General features: G+C 34.1%; 1 protein-coding gene across 1 annotated transcript in view; it reads right to left on the bottom strand.

Annotated features, from left to right (window-relative positions):
- SLCO1B7 (solute carrier organic anion transporter family, member 1B7 (non-functional)) overlaps positions 1-16,509 on the bottom strand; it is an 84,603-nt gene that overhangs the window by 23,710 nt on the left and 44,384 nt on the right. The window contains 2 exon segments of the mRNA XM_011969464.1: positions 12,359-12,543; positions 14,721-15,004. Coding sequence (XP_011824854.1) covers positions 12,359-12,543; positions 14,721-15,004 — 469 coding nt within the window.

Here is a 16,509-nt window from a genome sequence, read left to right as displayed (position 1 = left end):
TATAATACAACCAGATGGGTCAAAACACTTTTCTGTATTCTAGTGTCTTGTGTATTTAACTGCCATATTAAAGGTAAAGAGTATACTTGTATCCTCACTTAGAAACTAACTCACTCTTGCATTTCCCCATTTCCATTTTTTTGTGTTCAACAAACTGATTACACTACCAACCCTGTGATAACTTAGTATACACCAAGCGAAATAAAATTATTTTGCATTAGTGGAGGGGGTGGATTGGGATAAGGGAGGGTGACTGTGGCTCAAAACACCCAGTTTTACTGAAATAATAAATTAACTGATGAAAAAGGTGTTTTTTTCTTGAATTCTTGGATGGTTACTCTTTCAGAGAGCTATGAGCTGTCATCAATCAACGAACATTCACTGAGCACCTACTGAGAGATACTACGCTGGTTAACGTTCTTGGGAGTAAATAGACAAATTATGCTTCTTCTCATCTAAGTGACTTGGAGAAGTGTGTCACTTAATTTCTCTTAGCCTTAGTTTCTTTGTTTGCTAAGTGAAGATAATAATGCTTATCTCATGTTATAAGAATCCAATAAAATGAGCTAGAACTCTAAACTTCAATTTCATTTACACATAATCACATCTATACAGAACAGCTTTCTTTTATTGAGATTCTGAAAAGAATTCAACAGGATTTATAAAATTTTAAAAGGCAAAAGTTAAATTAAACATAATATATTAAAAGTTAAATATAAGATAGTTATATATTAGGAGAGACAATAAATGGAAAGTATGTTTTGGTTCTGCTTTCACCAAGTACAGCAGTACTTTGTTAGCCCAGTTGAGGACACAACACCACACTGAAGACAATGAATCCATGTCTGCTATATAAGGAGGAAATTTATTTCATAAAGAGGTGGTCAGGAGAAAATCAGCAGGAAGGGGAGGTTAGCTTTTCTATTAAGATGTTACTCTCAAATATCAGATTTCTCAAAGGAGGTTTGGGGAAGGGAGAGATTGCACTTCACCCCTGGTTGAGCTCTCTGACAATTGCCTGACACGCATTTTTCACTGTAATTCATTTTCAGAAGTTGCACTTTGTATACTATATGCACAAGGCAAACTGACATTTGTTATCAACTTGTATTTTCACCCAGGGAAAGGGTTAGCATGCAGGAGAATTGGGGGACTTGCAGATAGGGTGAATTGTTTCGAAGAGTGGGCCTGAAATCTTCAATTCTGTGGAAATGATGGATATGTGTGATATAGTAACATACATATACAATAACAACCATACACACTCCTACATTTACATGCATGTACACTCACACTACTCCTTGCATGCTCATACTCACATGCTCACTTGCATGCACACACCCATGCACTGTTATCATGAAGGATTATTTTTCACTGTAGAGTGATGCCTGCTTCATATATGATATTGAGCAGCTCTGGATTTTCATGGATATCTTCCAGGATGAACTCATCACAAAAAACACCCCAAGAAGTTAAATGTGTCATTTCATTTAATTATTGATGATTTTTAAAAAAATGTGTGGGGCTTATTTCACTTCCTTTTTATTTTATTTTAGTATTTTTATTTTTAGTTCTGGAGTGCATGCGCAGGATGTGCATCCTGTTTGCAAAACATTGAAGAAAAACTCTAATTTGTATCCTAAAGGAGCCAAATCTTTTCTGGCTGAGCCATTAAAATGTATTTTGTTTTTAAGTTCTAAAACATTACCCTCCTTTGGGTCATTTAAGATTGATGTTTTGTTTGTCATCAGCTTACATCATGCCTCACACCCTTGTCACCAGTAGAATGCCAAGATTTTGAGATCTTCTCTGGGTACCAAGACTCTCATTCCACATGGTTTAATATACATCCCTTAATCCAACTCACTTTTCTACTCTTTTCCCATCACCCAAACCCTTTTATTTTGCCCATGGAAACTCTTGTTTATTACCAGCAAAAATGTTTATTTTTTTTTATTTCATTTTTTTTGAGACAGAGTCTCACTCTGTGGCCCAGGCTGGAGTGCAGTGCTATGACCTCAGCTCGCTACAACCTCCACCTCCTGGGTTCAAGAAATTCTCCTGCCTCAGCCTCCTGAGTAGCTGGGATTACAGGTGCCCACCACCACGCCTAGCTAATTTTTTTTATTTTTATTTTTAGTAGAGATGGGGTTTCACCATGTTGGCCAGGCTGGTTTTGAACTCCTGACCTCAATTGATCCACCCGCCTTGGCTTCCCAAAGTGTTAGAACTACAAGCATGAGCCACTGTGCCTGGCCAACTTCCTACATTCTTTTTAGCTCTTTTACTTTCTTGTTCTAAATGAAGTCTAACTCCCATTAACACTCTTTCCATACAACTCTATCGTTTTCCTTCCACCGCCTCTGTATCAATGGGCCTGAAATGTGGAAGTCCTTATTGATCTTTTGTTTTTACCACTTCCATACCTGAGTCTCTCCTCTGAAAGACCTCTAGATCCTAGGAAGAGGTGCACCACCCTAATATGCTATTCTCTAACCTCCTTGTCGAAGTTAGCTGTAGACTGGCACAGCACAACTCTCACCATTTTTTGACAATTTTCATTCTAGGTTCTCTGTCATTTTCATCAAAATGATTTCTGCTCCTTTTCCTAGTTATTTTAATCTTTGTATAGACTATGCTCCCAATGCTCTGCTCTTCCAGTTTCTTGGCCTTTTCTCTGGAAAGTCGTATTTCTTTCACCCACAATCAGTTCATCAGTACCCACTTTTTAAACTCTCAATTTTGAGCATCCCACTCCTCATAACCACCTCTCAAAGTTTAAAATGACTCCCTTTCATACATCTGCTGCAATATACCTCAACCCCAGCTCTTTAGGCTTATGACTCCTCTGACCTCTTCACAGGCCATCTCTAGTTTCACCTCTTCACGTCCTCTCTCATCATGATGTTTTGTTATAATCAATCCCTTGCATATATCTTGAACATTTTTGTCTATCTCATCCTTTATTGTATTGGACAAGCAAAAATGCTTTTATCTAAACCTCTACCTTCTCTGCACCTATGTACAATGTGCTGCATAGCTGGAGGAAATAATTCAAACATGCTGGTTGGGCTTACTTTAAATTCATAAGCAAAAATATTCAGGAGACCTCCAGTGCAATTGTCCAATATTTTACTAGTCCATTTGCCCAGTCAGTATATTTCTCCAGTCTTCAAGATTACTAGGTAACATTTTCTTATATGAACACTCTTTCTTTTCTTTCTCTTCTTTCTCATCTGATTACATTGCTTTTTTATAACAGAAAAAGTAGAAGCACTTAGAAAAAAGTCTCAATATTCTTCATCACTACAGGTATACATTTACCAGCTTTTTACCCACATAGACAATTTTCCCTTCTACAAAGAAAAACTCTGTGTCTTTGTTAACATCTCTTTTCATCTTCCTCTATAATTACTTTCCCTCTCTTCTGCGTTGTCAGTTTCCTTCATCTGTACTGCTAATTCTCATTCGTATGCAAGCATGGTATTATTTCTAGAACTGAACATAAACAGAACTCTTGATGACATAATCATGCTAGCTACCACATTTTTTCTCTACTTCTTCTTGTAACACTTCTCCTGAAAAGAACTTTCCATACTGACTGTTTGCACTTTCCTTTCTAGCATTTTTTCCTGATCCTCTTCAATATAGCCTTTCACATTCTATGCAGCACACATTATAGTCACATTTTCAAAGGCAGAAAAATCCTGTTAAAACAAAATAAATTCAAAAAAGAGAGAGAGAGCTTATCTAAATGAGGAAGAATCAGATAAACAATTTTGGAAGTATAAAGAAGAAAGAGTGTTACAACCTCTCCAAAGGACCACAGTAACCTCCAGCAGTGGATTCTAAACAAAATAAAATCTTTGATATAGTCGATAAAGAATATGCACCTGTAGTCCCAGCTACTCAGGAGGCTGAGATAGGAGAATCGCTTGAAGCCGGGAGGTGCAGGTTGCAGGGAGCGAGATCATGCCACTGCACTCCAGCCTGGTGACAGAGTGAGACTCCAACTCTAAAAAAAAATATCCAAAATATTGATTCTAAAGAATTCTAAAGAATCCTCCAAGAAATAAGGCCTTTAAGAAATACAGGATTATGTAAAGATTGAGATCCAAAAGTTGAAAGCCATCATAAACACACCAGGAAAATGATGTAGCATAAAAAAGAAAATATAGATTTTATTGAGAAAAACAGACACAACTTCTGAAAATGAAAAATATTTTGATGGAACTGCAAAATAGTTCTGAAAACTTTAACAACAGGCTGAACAAGCAGCATAAATCATTTAAGAGCTAGAAGACAGGTCTTTTAAGTAAACCCAGTAAGACAAATACAGAAAAATAAATTGCAAAACTTAACAAAGCCTTCAAGAACTAGGTTATCATGTAAAGCATCCAAACCTATGAATTATAGCCATTACAAGGGGAGAAGAAGAGAAAGTAAAAAGTGTGGGTAACTTGTTTGAATAAATAACTCAGGAAAACTTCCCTGGTCTTGCTACAGACCTAAACATCCAGATATAAAAATCTCAGATGATTCCTGGGATATGTATTACAAGAATAATCTAAGAAAGACATATAGTCATCAGACTATCCAAAGTCAACATAAAAGTGGCAAGAGAGAAGTGTCTAATAATCTATAAAAGAAATCTCATCAAACTCATACCAGAGTTTGCAGGAAACTTGTAAGCAGGAACCGTACAAGCCAAAAAGAAACTGGGGTCCTATTTTGAGTCTTCTTACAAAATAAGGCCAGACAAGAATTTTTTTTTATCCTCCTCAACTAGGCTTAATAATTCAAAGAGAAAAAACGTATTTCCTAGATATTAAGCAAACACTAAACATATTTGTCACAGAATGGCACTACAAGAAATACTCAAAGGTGTTCTAAACACAGAAACGAAAGAGCAATACTAATCATTATGGGAACATACAAAAGTATAAAACACACAGATCTTATAAAGAAATCACCGAATTGATGCCCCAAAGCAATTAAGAACTAATTAACAATATTATGGGAACAAAACTTCAAATACTGACCTTAGATGTAAACAGACTAAATGCTCCACTTAAAAAAATATAGGCTGGCAGAATGTTTTTAAAAAAAACATTTCTTATGCTACACACAAGAAACCCATCTATCTAAGCTAACTGGTATAGACATTTTCAGAGTCAAAGTAAAGGGGTGCAAAAAGATATCCCATGGTTACATAAACCAACTATAGCTATACTTGCGTTAGATCAAACAAATTTCAAATAAAAAATGGTAAAAAAATGAAAAAAGGTTATCATATTTTATAAAGACTCAATTCAACAAGAGGATATAACAATTCTAAAAGCATGTATCGAGCATTGTAGCACTCAGATTCATAAAACAACTACTACTCCGACTGAAGAAAAGAGAGAGACCAATACAACATTAGTAGGGTCCATAAATAACTCACTGACAGAAATAGGAAGATCATGGAGGCTAAAAATCAACAAAGAAAACTGGTAAATAGAACACTAGACCGAATGAACCTAACAAACATTTGCCGAACGTCTTATATTACTACCACAGAATATAGATTCTTCACATCTGCACGTGAAACATGCTAAAAATTTGATCATATGCCATGCCACAGGCAAGAGTGAATACATTTTTTTAAAAATCAAAATTACATGAAGTACCTTCTCAGAACACAGTGAAATAAAAACAGAAATTAGTACATAGAGGAATTCTTGACACTATACAAATAAATGAAAATTAAATAACTTGTTCCTGAACAATTATTGAAATCAAGACAGAATTATTTCTAAAAATCAAAATGAATGAAAAATAAAGACAGCATATCAAAACCTCTGAGATGCATCAAATCAATGCTAAGAGGGAAGTCCGTAGCATTAAATGCCTATCTAATATCATGCCTCATGGAACTAGAAAATCAAGAACAACCCACACCCTAAACTGGCAGAATAAAGCAATAACAAAGAACAAAACTAAATGAAATGTGGGCAAAAACATTTACAAAGGATCAGTGAAAAAAAAAGTTGGTTATCTGAAAATATAAACAAGATTGCTAGACTGCTAGAAGATTAACCATTAAAAGGAAGAAGATTCAAATAAGCACAATCAGAAATGATAAAGGTGACATTAAAACTATTACCACAGAAATACAAAAGATCATCGAAGACTACTATGTACATCTCTACATATACAAACTAGAAAACCTACAGAAAATCGATAAATTCCTGGAAACATACAACCTCCCGAATTTGAACCAAGAAAAAATAGAAATACTGAACAAATAATAAGTAATTAAATTGATCAGTAATAAAAAAGAAATCTCCTAATAACAATAAAAAGTGCAAGAACAGTTAGCATCACTGCCAAATTCTATCAAAGAAACAACAGCATCACCCTGACACCAAAACTCGGCAAGTAAATAATAAATAAAAATAAAACTACAGATCAATATTACTGATGAACATAGATCAAAATATCCTCAACAAAACAGTAGAAAATTGAATTTGGCAGTACATCAAAAGGTTCATCACAATGATGAAGCGGTCTTTATTCCTGAAATGCAAAGATGGTTCAACATATGCAAATTAATATATGTGATTCATCAAATTAACATAATTAAAACCAAAAAGCATATAAAATCAACTGACACAGAAAAAGCACTTCATAAAATCAAGCATTCCTTTATGATAAAAACCATTACTTAACTATGCATAGAAGAAACATACCTCAAAATAATGAAAGCCGTAAAATGCAAACCACAGTTAACAACATACTGAGTGAGGGAAAACTGTAAGCATTACTTCTAAGAAAGGGAACAAGATGAGGACGTCTACTTTCACCACTCCTGTTCAACATAGTATTGGAAGTTCTATCTAGAGCCATGACAAAAAAAGGAATAAAAGGTATCCAAATTGGAAAACAAATGTTCAAATTATTTCTTTTTATTTATGATATAATCTTATACCTAGAAAATCCTAAAGACACCTCTGAAAGTCTCCTAGACTTGATAAACTACTTCAGTAAAGTTTCAGGATATAAAACCAATTTACAAAAATGAGTATAATTTCCATACACAAATAATGATGTAGCTGAGAACCAAATCAACAAAAGTATCCCAATACAGTTATCTATCTGATAGATAACTGATAGATAATATAGTTGTCTATAACAAGATTTTTTTTTACAGATATATATAATAGATAAAAAATAAACTAAATAGGAATACATTTAACCTAAGAGGTAAAAAGTCTCTACAAAAAGAACTGATGAAAAAGTCATATATGACAAAATGGAATGGAAAAAGTTCCCACACTCATGAATTGAAATAATTAATATTATGTAAAATGACCATCCTGCCCAGAGCAACCTATAAAGATTCAATGCAATTTCTATTAAATTATCAATATCAGGTTTTATAGAATTAGAAAAAAAAAAATCCTAAAATTCATATGGAACCAAAAAAGATCCTGAAGAGCAAATTCATCCTAAGCAAAAAATAAGCTGAAGTTATTACCTTACCTGACTTTATATTATACTTCAAGTCTATAAGCCAAAATAAATAGTAATAGTATAAAAATAAATGCATAGATTAATGGAACAGACTACAGAAGCTAGAGATATAACCACATACCTACAACACACTGATCTTTGACAAAGGCAAAAATATATATACACTGAGGAAAGGACACTCTATTCAATAAATGGTACTGGGAAAATTGGAGAGTCATATATGCAGTCATAAAATGGAATCTCTATCTCTCACCATATATAAAAATTAACTCAAAATTGATTAAAGACTTAAATGTAAGGCCTGAAACTATAAAAAATCTTAGGGAAAAACCTAGGAAAACTCTCCTGGACATTGGTCTAGGCAAAGGATTTATGATTACATCCTCAAACGGAAATACAACAACAAATATACGCCAATGGAACTTAATTAAACTGAAAAACTTCTGCTGAGTAAAAGAAATAATCAACAGAGGACACAGACAACCCACAGAATGGGAGAAAATATTTGTAAACAATGGATCTGATAAAGTGCTAATATCCATAATATACGAGGAACTCAACTCAATGAAAAAAAAAAAAAGAACCTCATTAAAAAGTGGGCAAAGGACATGAACATACATTTTTCAAAGGAAGACATACAAGTGTTCAATAAACATATAAAAAATCCCCAACATCACTAATCATCAGAGATATTAAAATTAAAATCACAGTATCATCTTATATCCTTACTACAGCTATTATTACAAAGTCAAAAAACGAGAGATGTTGGTGAAGATGAGGAGAAAAGAGAATGCTTATACACGGTTGGTGGGAATGTAAATTAGTACAACCTCTGTGGAAAACAGTATAGAGATTTACCAAAGACCTAAAAACTGAACTACCATTCAATCCAGAAATCCCAGTACTGGATGTCTACTTAAATAAAAAGAAATAATTTTATTAAAAAGACACCTGTGGCTGGGTGAAGTGGCTCACGCCTGCAATTTCAGCACTTAGGGAGGCCAAGGCAGGCAGATCACTTGAAGTCAAGAGTTTGAGACCAGTTTGACTGACATGGTGAAACCACATCTCCACTAAAAATTAAAATAAATAAAATAAAATACAAAATAATTAGCCTGGTATGGTGGTGGGTGACTGAAATCCCAGCTACTCAGAAGGCTGAGGCAGGAGAATTGCTTGAACTTGGGAGGCGGAGATTGCAGGGAGACGAGATCTCACCACTGCACTACAGTCTTGGCAAAAAAAGTAAGACTCTATCTCAAAACAAAAACAAACAAACAAGCAAAAAATACCTGCACTCGTATGCTTATCACAGCACTAATGACAAAAGCAAAGTCATAGAATTAATCTAAATGTCCATTAACTGATAGTCAGCCATAAAAAATGAAGTCAAGTCATTTGCAGCATTATGGGTAGAACTGGAGGCCATTATCCTTAGTGAAATGAGTCAGAAACAGAAAGTTAAAAAATGCATGTACTCACTTTGATGTGAGAGCTAAATAGTGGGTACATAAGGACATACAGAGTGAAACAATAGACCATTAGAGACCCTAAAGTGTGGGAGGTTGGCAGAGGGTGGCAGGGATGGGATGGGACAGGAGGGTGGGAGGGATGAAATACTATCTATCGGATACAATGTACTCTATTCAGATGATGAGAACACAAAACCCCATACTTCACTGCACAGTATATCCATGTTTCACAACTGCACTTGTACCCCTAAATCCATAAAAATGAAACACTTTTTATTAACTAAAGCAGCCTTACATTTCCCTTCCTTCTTCATACACCAGTTTTGTTTGGGCTAACAGTGATCAGCATATAATGAAATCTGAGGGTCACTTTCTAGTCCCTAACTCCTGTGAACTCTCAGCAGCCCTTGACATAGTTGCTTTACTCACTGCTTCATATATTCTTCATCATGCTTCAAGAACATGATCTTTTCTGTTTTTCTCATAACTCACGGGACTTCCTCAGTTTCCTTCACTGGCTTCTTCTATTATTCATCTCTAAAGTTAGAGCACTAGGTGTTGGTCCTAGGATCTAGTTTCTATCTGTACTGAGTCCCTAGAAGATCTCAATAGAGCACTGAATTTAAATAGCATCTGTATGTTGCTAACTCTAAAATTTCTGTTTCTAACTTTCGTGTTTCTCCTGAATAGTAGATTCTACATATGACATTGTCGGTAGATATCTAACAGGCAGCTCAGTTTTAGAGACACAAGAAGTCTTACTTGTCCACTTTCCCAAAACTACTCTTCCTTAGTCTTTTCCATTTTGTTCGACAGTACTATAATTTTTTCAGAACTCAGACCAGAATTTTCAGATCATCCTTAAATTCTCTCTCTCACCTGCCGTATTCAATTGAGCAGCAAATTATATTGGCTTTGCCTTAAAAAACAAAACAAAGACTGAGACTCAAGTCACTTCCCACTTCCTTAATCGTAACCATGCTCAGTTGAGACCCCATCTTGTGAAGAATGATCATAGCCTTCTGTTTTCCATGATTTCATTTTTGTCTTCCAAAAACACGCTCCATCTCCATGCACAGTTCGAGTGTTCTTCTCATTAGGTAAGCCATAAGCATTAGGTAATACTAACACTTAAACCCTCTAGAGCTTCTGAACACGTTTAGAATAAGTTCCAAAGACTTTCCTGTGAACAACATAATCTGGATCATGCTAGCTCTGTCATTCTGCTTCATACCTCTCTCTTCCTCACACACTTTTTTCTGACCATGTATATGTCAAGTATGCTCCACACCAGGGCTTTACCTCTGCTCTACCTTGCCTTGATTGTTCCTTCCCTGGCCCCATTTAGCATGGCTTGTAGTTTCACTCTTCAGCTCTTCATTTAGGCTTCTTATCATATGATTTCCAATGCACAATGTCTGAACTAGTGTCTCTTACCTATCCCTACTTTTTCTATTTTCTTACTCTGATCCTTCTTTCTAGTGTTGCACACTTACCCTATTTTACATATTTACTTGCTTGTTTGTTTATTAGTTCTTCTCCTGTGCCAATCCATCCCCCATTCCCCATGCCCACTGGATGCCAATGAATTTTTACCACTTTCATTCACATTTGCATCCTCATTGCATGGACCTGTGGCTGACACACATAATAAATACGTATTGGATGAGTAAATGCCTACACTCCTGCTTAGTCTAGTTTTAGCAATAGTCTTATGATATAAGCATTAGAAAATCATTAACAGACTGAAGTTCATATTTTATATCTGCGTTCTCTAGTCTGCTTCACAAAACTTTTCTTCAAAGAAAATCAAAGGCTAGTGAGAGATTAATAAATGCTTTTGACAAGTGGTAATGTTGATTTCATAACTTTCCTAATTAGATAAATCATAATTATCAACGATGAAACAGTATTTTTAAAACTCTCCTCATGAAAAAGTTTTAATTAAGAAGTTGAAACATGTTGAGATACAAACTAGTATGAGGTTTTGAGGTGAATTTTTATTTTAATGAAATTGTATTTTAGCAAATATATGCTTCTCCCTCTGAGTAGACATTTTATATTGAAGATGAAGCTGTATTTGTGGAATATTTACTATAAATAATTTGATAAGACTTGCAGTCAGGGTCAAAATTTAACAACTGTAAATTTAGTTTACAGGTTTACTTTCATGTTAACAAAATTTAAAAACACATTTTTTTCTCTATCATGTCATGCTGTTAGCAGACCATGAATGTGATCAACTAGTATGTTTTAGAAGTACAATTAGATGTTAACCTAGGTTATTCTACTTATCATGTATATTTTTAAGATCCACATGCCTGTCTTTACATGTTTACAGTTTTAGGTGATTGAATTATTATATTGGCCAGTAGGGCACACATTATCTGCTTCCTCCCTAATTTTCCAAACTTATCTTATGCCACACCCCCTCACTCAGTATGGTCCAATGAACTGGATTCTTTTTAGTCTTCAAACACGCTAGTTCTTTCCTATCTTAAGGAATCAGTACCTAGACCCTCTTCCTGAAAGCCCTTCATTTGGTTTTTTCTGTATGCTTTTAGATAAAACATCACTTCTTTTAAGATGTACTTTGTGAGTCCTTTCCCTCATATACTCTCATTTCACTCCCAAATTTCATTTCTCTTTTTATTCCTTTTATTAGCAGTCTTTTTCCTTATTAAGACTTAGAGCAATTTGTAATTATGTGTTTATTTTAAAACTTATTTGTCTCAGGTCACTCGTCGATTTTCTAAGCTATGAAACAACAGGTACCTTATTAGTTTTATTTACCAAGAAATATTCTTCATTAAGCGTCACATCCTGTCTAAATATTTGTTTAATGAGTGAAGAAAGGAATGAATTCTTTACATACACTTTTCTTCTGTCTACAATGGTATTAAGGGATACTAGGTCAGAAGCCATGCTGTGGGTAAATTTACAGCATTAGAATTTCATTACACACAGAAGTTTATATTTATATCTTGTTGCAAAATGTTTTCTTTCAATGAAATCAACAGATGATTTTCTCTAACTGGCCCATTAGGATCCAAGGCAAAAAATTAAAAGTTCTTTTTGAATCATATAGAGACTCGTTTACAATTGAGGCAATTGCCAATCAGTGTGTGTCTTAAGATTCTCAATAAAAGAACAATGTATAGAGTCTAGATTTCACAATGGAAGTATTAGAGACAAAATTACATTATTAATGATAGCACTGAAATATCATAATAATTCTAAGAAAATGAATTCCCAGAAAATTAAAATGTAACAAAATATGAATTTGAGCTAAATACGGAAAATATGTATATCATTGGGTGTGTTTTTAGTTTAATATACATGATAGTGTTTTAAAACATCATACTTACTTAATCACCAGCATGGAATATGAGGTAAGTCCAATTGCACAGAGGAAAGAATCTAAGACTTTAACTGCAAAATAAACATAAAATTTCCTTGTACAAGCATCATCTCTTGGGCATTCACCCAGGTGCACTGAGTAATTTTTGTTCTGGAGACCGGTTACTTCCACACAGCTGCAGTTATAAAACACCTAAAAATAATTTTTGAAATATTACCAAATACATTTGCCACATGCAACTGGGCTATGAATACATTCCATTATATTTAAAGAAGTCTCAAACTAAAATATTTATAGTTTTAAAAATATTATAAAAATACAGTTGCTTAATAATGAAAGACAAAATTGCTTCCTGAATTACTTTCTGTATAAGATAATGTAATTGAATATTAACATTTAATAAATTCTTAATATTAAAATTGGGAAATAATTTAAGAAATTAGCATATGAAACTGTATATAATTTTCTCATCAATATAAATTGTTTTCAATATTGCTCTTTCACCCACACCTACTTCCTAAAATATGCATTTTTACTCACTTTAACAATCTCTACTAACTATTAGTGACATGCCTGGGGAAGGATTACCCCAAAACTTCAGAAAATACAGCAGGTGAAATCTGGAACTAGAGCCACTCATGAAAATAGGACAGAGTACAGAGGAAACAGAGATGGGCATGGATGTCAGAATTCTATTTAAGCAGTCGAAAGCAGCATTCAAGACCATAATGACAGATAATAAAATAGGTAATATTATTACCAGAGAGGTCCAACACAACAGAATGTCCTGACTAATGGTGAGAGTACAGAAGGGGAACATTAGGATCAAGCGATTTGAGAGTTTAATCAGGCAGTGTTTGTAGGGAGGTGGCTTTAAAAAAAATCTATTCTGATTCTAGGCTAAACAAAAGTTTAAGGGAAGTTTGCCTTTAACCTACTAGTGCTAAAGAATAATTACTGAAGGAAGAATTTTAAAAGAATTTAAATCTATACTTTTATAGTCCCACCAAGCTTCCTCTAATCCTTCTTTTTTTTCACTAAGAATAATATGGAGCAATCTTTTTAGAGAAAGCACATTGGCCAATAAAACCAAATTTGATACAGAGAACATTATTTTATAAAGAGATTTTTTTTTTTAACTGAGGATTTAGTAAAGGAATTTTGCAGTAGCCCCCAGAGGGCAGAGCCATTGTCCATATTAAGAAGATATCTCCATGGAGACAGAGCTCTTTTTAGGATTCTAATATTATGTTTCTTTCAGATCTTCACTATTGGGGAAAGTGAAACTAGGGATTAAATGAGGGCACCCTTACTGAAAGATATTATAGTCGAGGAATATGAGATGTGGGCTTTTAAGTATAGTCCTTGGGCCATATATGTTGTGCAAGTTTATTAAAGTTATGGCCTATCTTCAAGGAACCTAGGACGCTTTATTCTTCAAATTTCTCCATGCCTTTCCATGATATATCAGCATGACAGTGGGCAAGGGAAAGATGAAAAATGTTTAAAAATGAAACATGGAAGAGTGTGGTGGAGAGTAATTATCATAGCTGACTATGTTGCTAATGTTGGCAATAGGAAGATGGCCTGAAAAATGATTACACAACTTTGTGAGATGCTGAGTGAATGGTAGGTATGCGGAATACCATACCCAATTTCCAACTATTGGGAGTTACCCAGGATACTGGGAAAAACCTGAGGCTCACATGGAAAAAAACCTTTTGAGTGAAGAAAAAAAATGGAATTTCTAATGGATATGTTGGCAACAAGTGAGCAGGATACTAAATTATCCTGGGTAACAGAAGTGCCGGCTGTGAGGAAATCAACATAGGAAATCGAGAACTGGGCAGTCAAGTGAGCATAAATCCTTGATTAATTTATTGGAAAGTCAAAAGCCCCAGTGAGCCCCTAGCTAAACACATCAGGATGTATATATAAAAATGCACATAGATTATTGTCCCAGTGAAGTAGGTAGTGCTGACACCAGGTTAATCAGGACTTTCCTCTAACTTCTGATGGATAAATTAATTCCAAATTAATTGCAATCCTGTGCTTCAGTCAAATCAGATGCTTCTTAGAAATCCTAAGTGGATTAAATTTTAATAGGTCATATTTCTACATTCTCAAGAAAAAAGTGGGGTAATCTCAAAATAGAATTCAAATAACAGAAAATCTTGGTTGTGTCCTAAGCAGGACTTCATATGAAGCTTTGTTTATACTTCACATCCATCACAATGACAGATAATATTGAAATCTTTTATCTTTATACTGGAGACCTTAGCTATAGGAAGATACGATAAGCAATTATTGAAAAATCAAATCTGTGATTTTGATTAAGGAGAGAAGGAAAAACAAAAACAAATACTCACTATGGGCTCTTTATTACCACTTGAAGATTTGCATCCTGCTAGACAAGGTGAGATGTAAGTTATTCCATTGTTCCCACAAACTGGTTCCCATTGACTTTCATCACAATTGCACTCTGAGTTGCAATAAGAAAGTGGTACATCTACATGAGATCTTACTGGACTATTTCTGAAAATATATGATAGACATATATCAAAAAGAGAGAAAGAGAAGATAGTGGAAGAAAAGAAGGAAGAGGAGGAGAGAGACAAGGGGGAAGTAGAGGGGAAATAAAGGAGGAGGGAAGGTGAGGGAAAGAAGAGAGAAATGAAATAAAGGATTTTCTTTAATTAGATCAAGAAATTTGATCTGATAATGCCAAAATAGGTTTTTTAAAATGCTTTTAATTTTTTAATGCTTGTAACTCTCCTTCTATACGAAGACACGATTTATTACTTAGAAAAGGTAAAACTTAAAAAATAAATCAGGGATTAGATAAGACTTACACAAGAGGTTATTACGATTCCATCAAGAAGTTTCACATTAGAAAAGTAAATTTATTTTTCTAGACTCATTTTTTTTGGGGGGGGTGAGATAAAGGGAATGGCATTAGATTGAAGTTCCTCTCAGGTCACTATAAACTTCTGTGAATCTATGGATGCTAGTTAATGTGGTTGAACTTTAAAATCTGTATCTTAACTACATAAAATAAGAATTCATTTTGGTTAGAGCCGAACCTCTGAAGAATGAAAAACAAAAAATAATAGAATCAGTTGAAAAGGGCTAGAAAAGTTCTGTATATTTTTTAAGTGACACTACAATATGTTTAAACTGATTTACTTTATAATAAGGCTATAAATTATTAAATATAATTTTAATCATGGCTAAAATTATAAAGCATATTATTTGTATAAATTTTCTGCTTCAAGATTTTAAAAGTTATTTTGTTTTGCAAAAATTCGTTAATGATTGGGGATTGATGAAGCACCTGTGAATAAGTATGTCATTTAAATTGAGAAAAAAGTCCATCAGTAATTTAGAAAACACATTATTAATACTTTCATTTAAAGTCATCTAATTCGTTATTTTGCTTGAGAACATCCTACTGGGAGTAGCTATGGAGAAAGGTTTATGATTGCTATGGTCTAAATATTTGTGCGTCCCTAAATTCATAGATTGAAATCTAATCTCCTATGTGAAGGTATTAAGAGACAGGGCTGTCATAATGTGATCTGGTCATGAGGGCGAACCCTCCTGAATGGAGTTAATGACCCCTTGCATATTCCACCATGACTAAACACAGCTAGATGTCACAATCTATGAACTAGGAAGTGTGCCTTTACCAGATACCAAATCTCCCAGCACCTTGATCTTGTATGTTCCAGCCTCCAGAACTGTGAGAGATACATTTCTGTGTATTTACAAATGACACAGTATTTTGTTATAGCAGCTCAAATGGACTAAGATAATGACCTAGTCCAGAAATTGCAATCAGATCCTCTTGTGTTCAGATTAGTTCTGCCATAGCTTAGCAATGTGACTACTCTTTGTAAAAAATGTCAACCTCATAGAGACTTTTGGGGAAAAATAATTTTTTGACAGTTTTCAAATACGTTTTTTCTTAGGAGTCCTTCAGAGTATCAAAAAGTATTGAAGGACCCAATGTTTTTTTGTTTTAATTAGTTATATCTATAGACACTCTAGTAGAAGTTAATATTAATACATTTTAATACATAAGCAGACATATTTTTAGCTGTCAGACTGGTGGCATCAACATATACCATATAGTCTTAAAATATCACTATACCTTCA

The sequence above is a fragment of the Mandrillus leucophaeus genome, unplaced genomic scaffold, assembly GCF_000951045.1.
Source record: "Mandrillus leucophaeus isolate KB7577 unplaced genomic scaffold, Mleu.le_1.0 Scaffold892, whole genome shotgun sequence".
Lineage (NCBI taxonomy): Eukaryota > Metazoa > Chordata > Mammalia > Primates > Cercopithecidae > Mandrillus > Mandrillus leucophaeus.
Note: the sequence above shows the minus strand (reverse complement) of the source record. Positions and strands in the feature narration are given on the sequence as shown.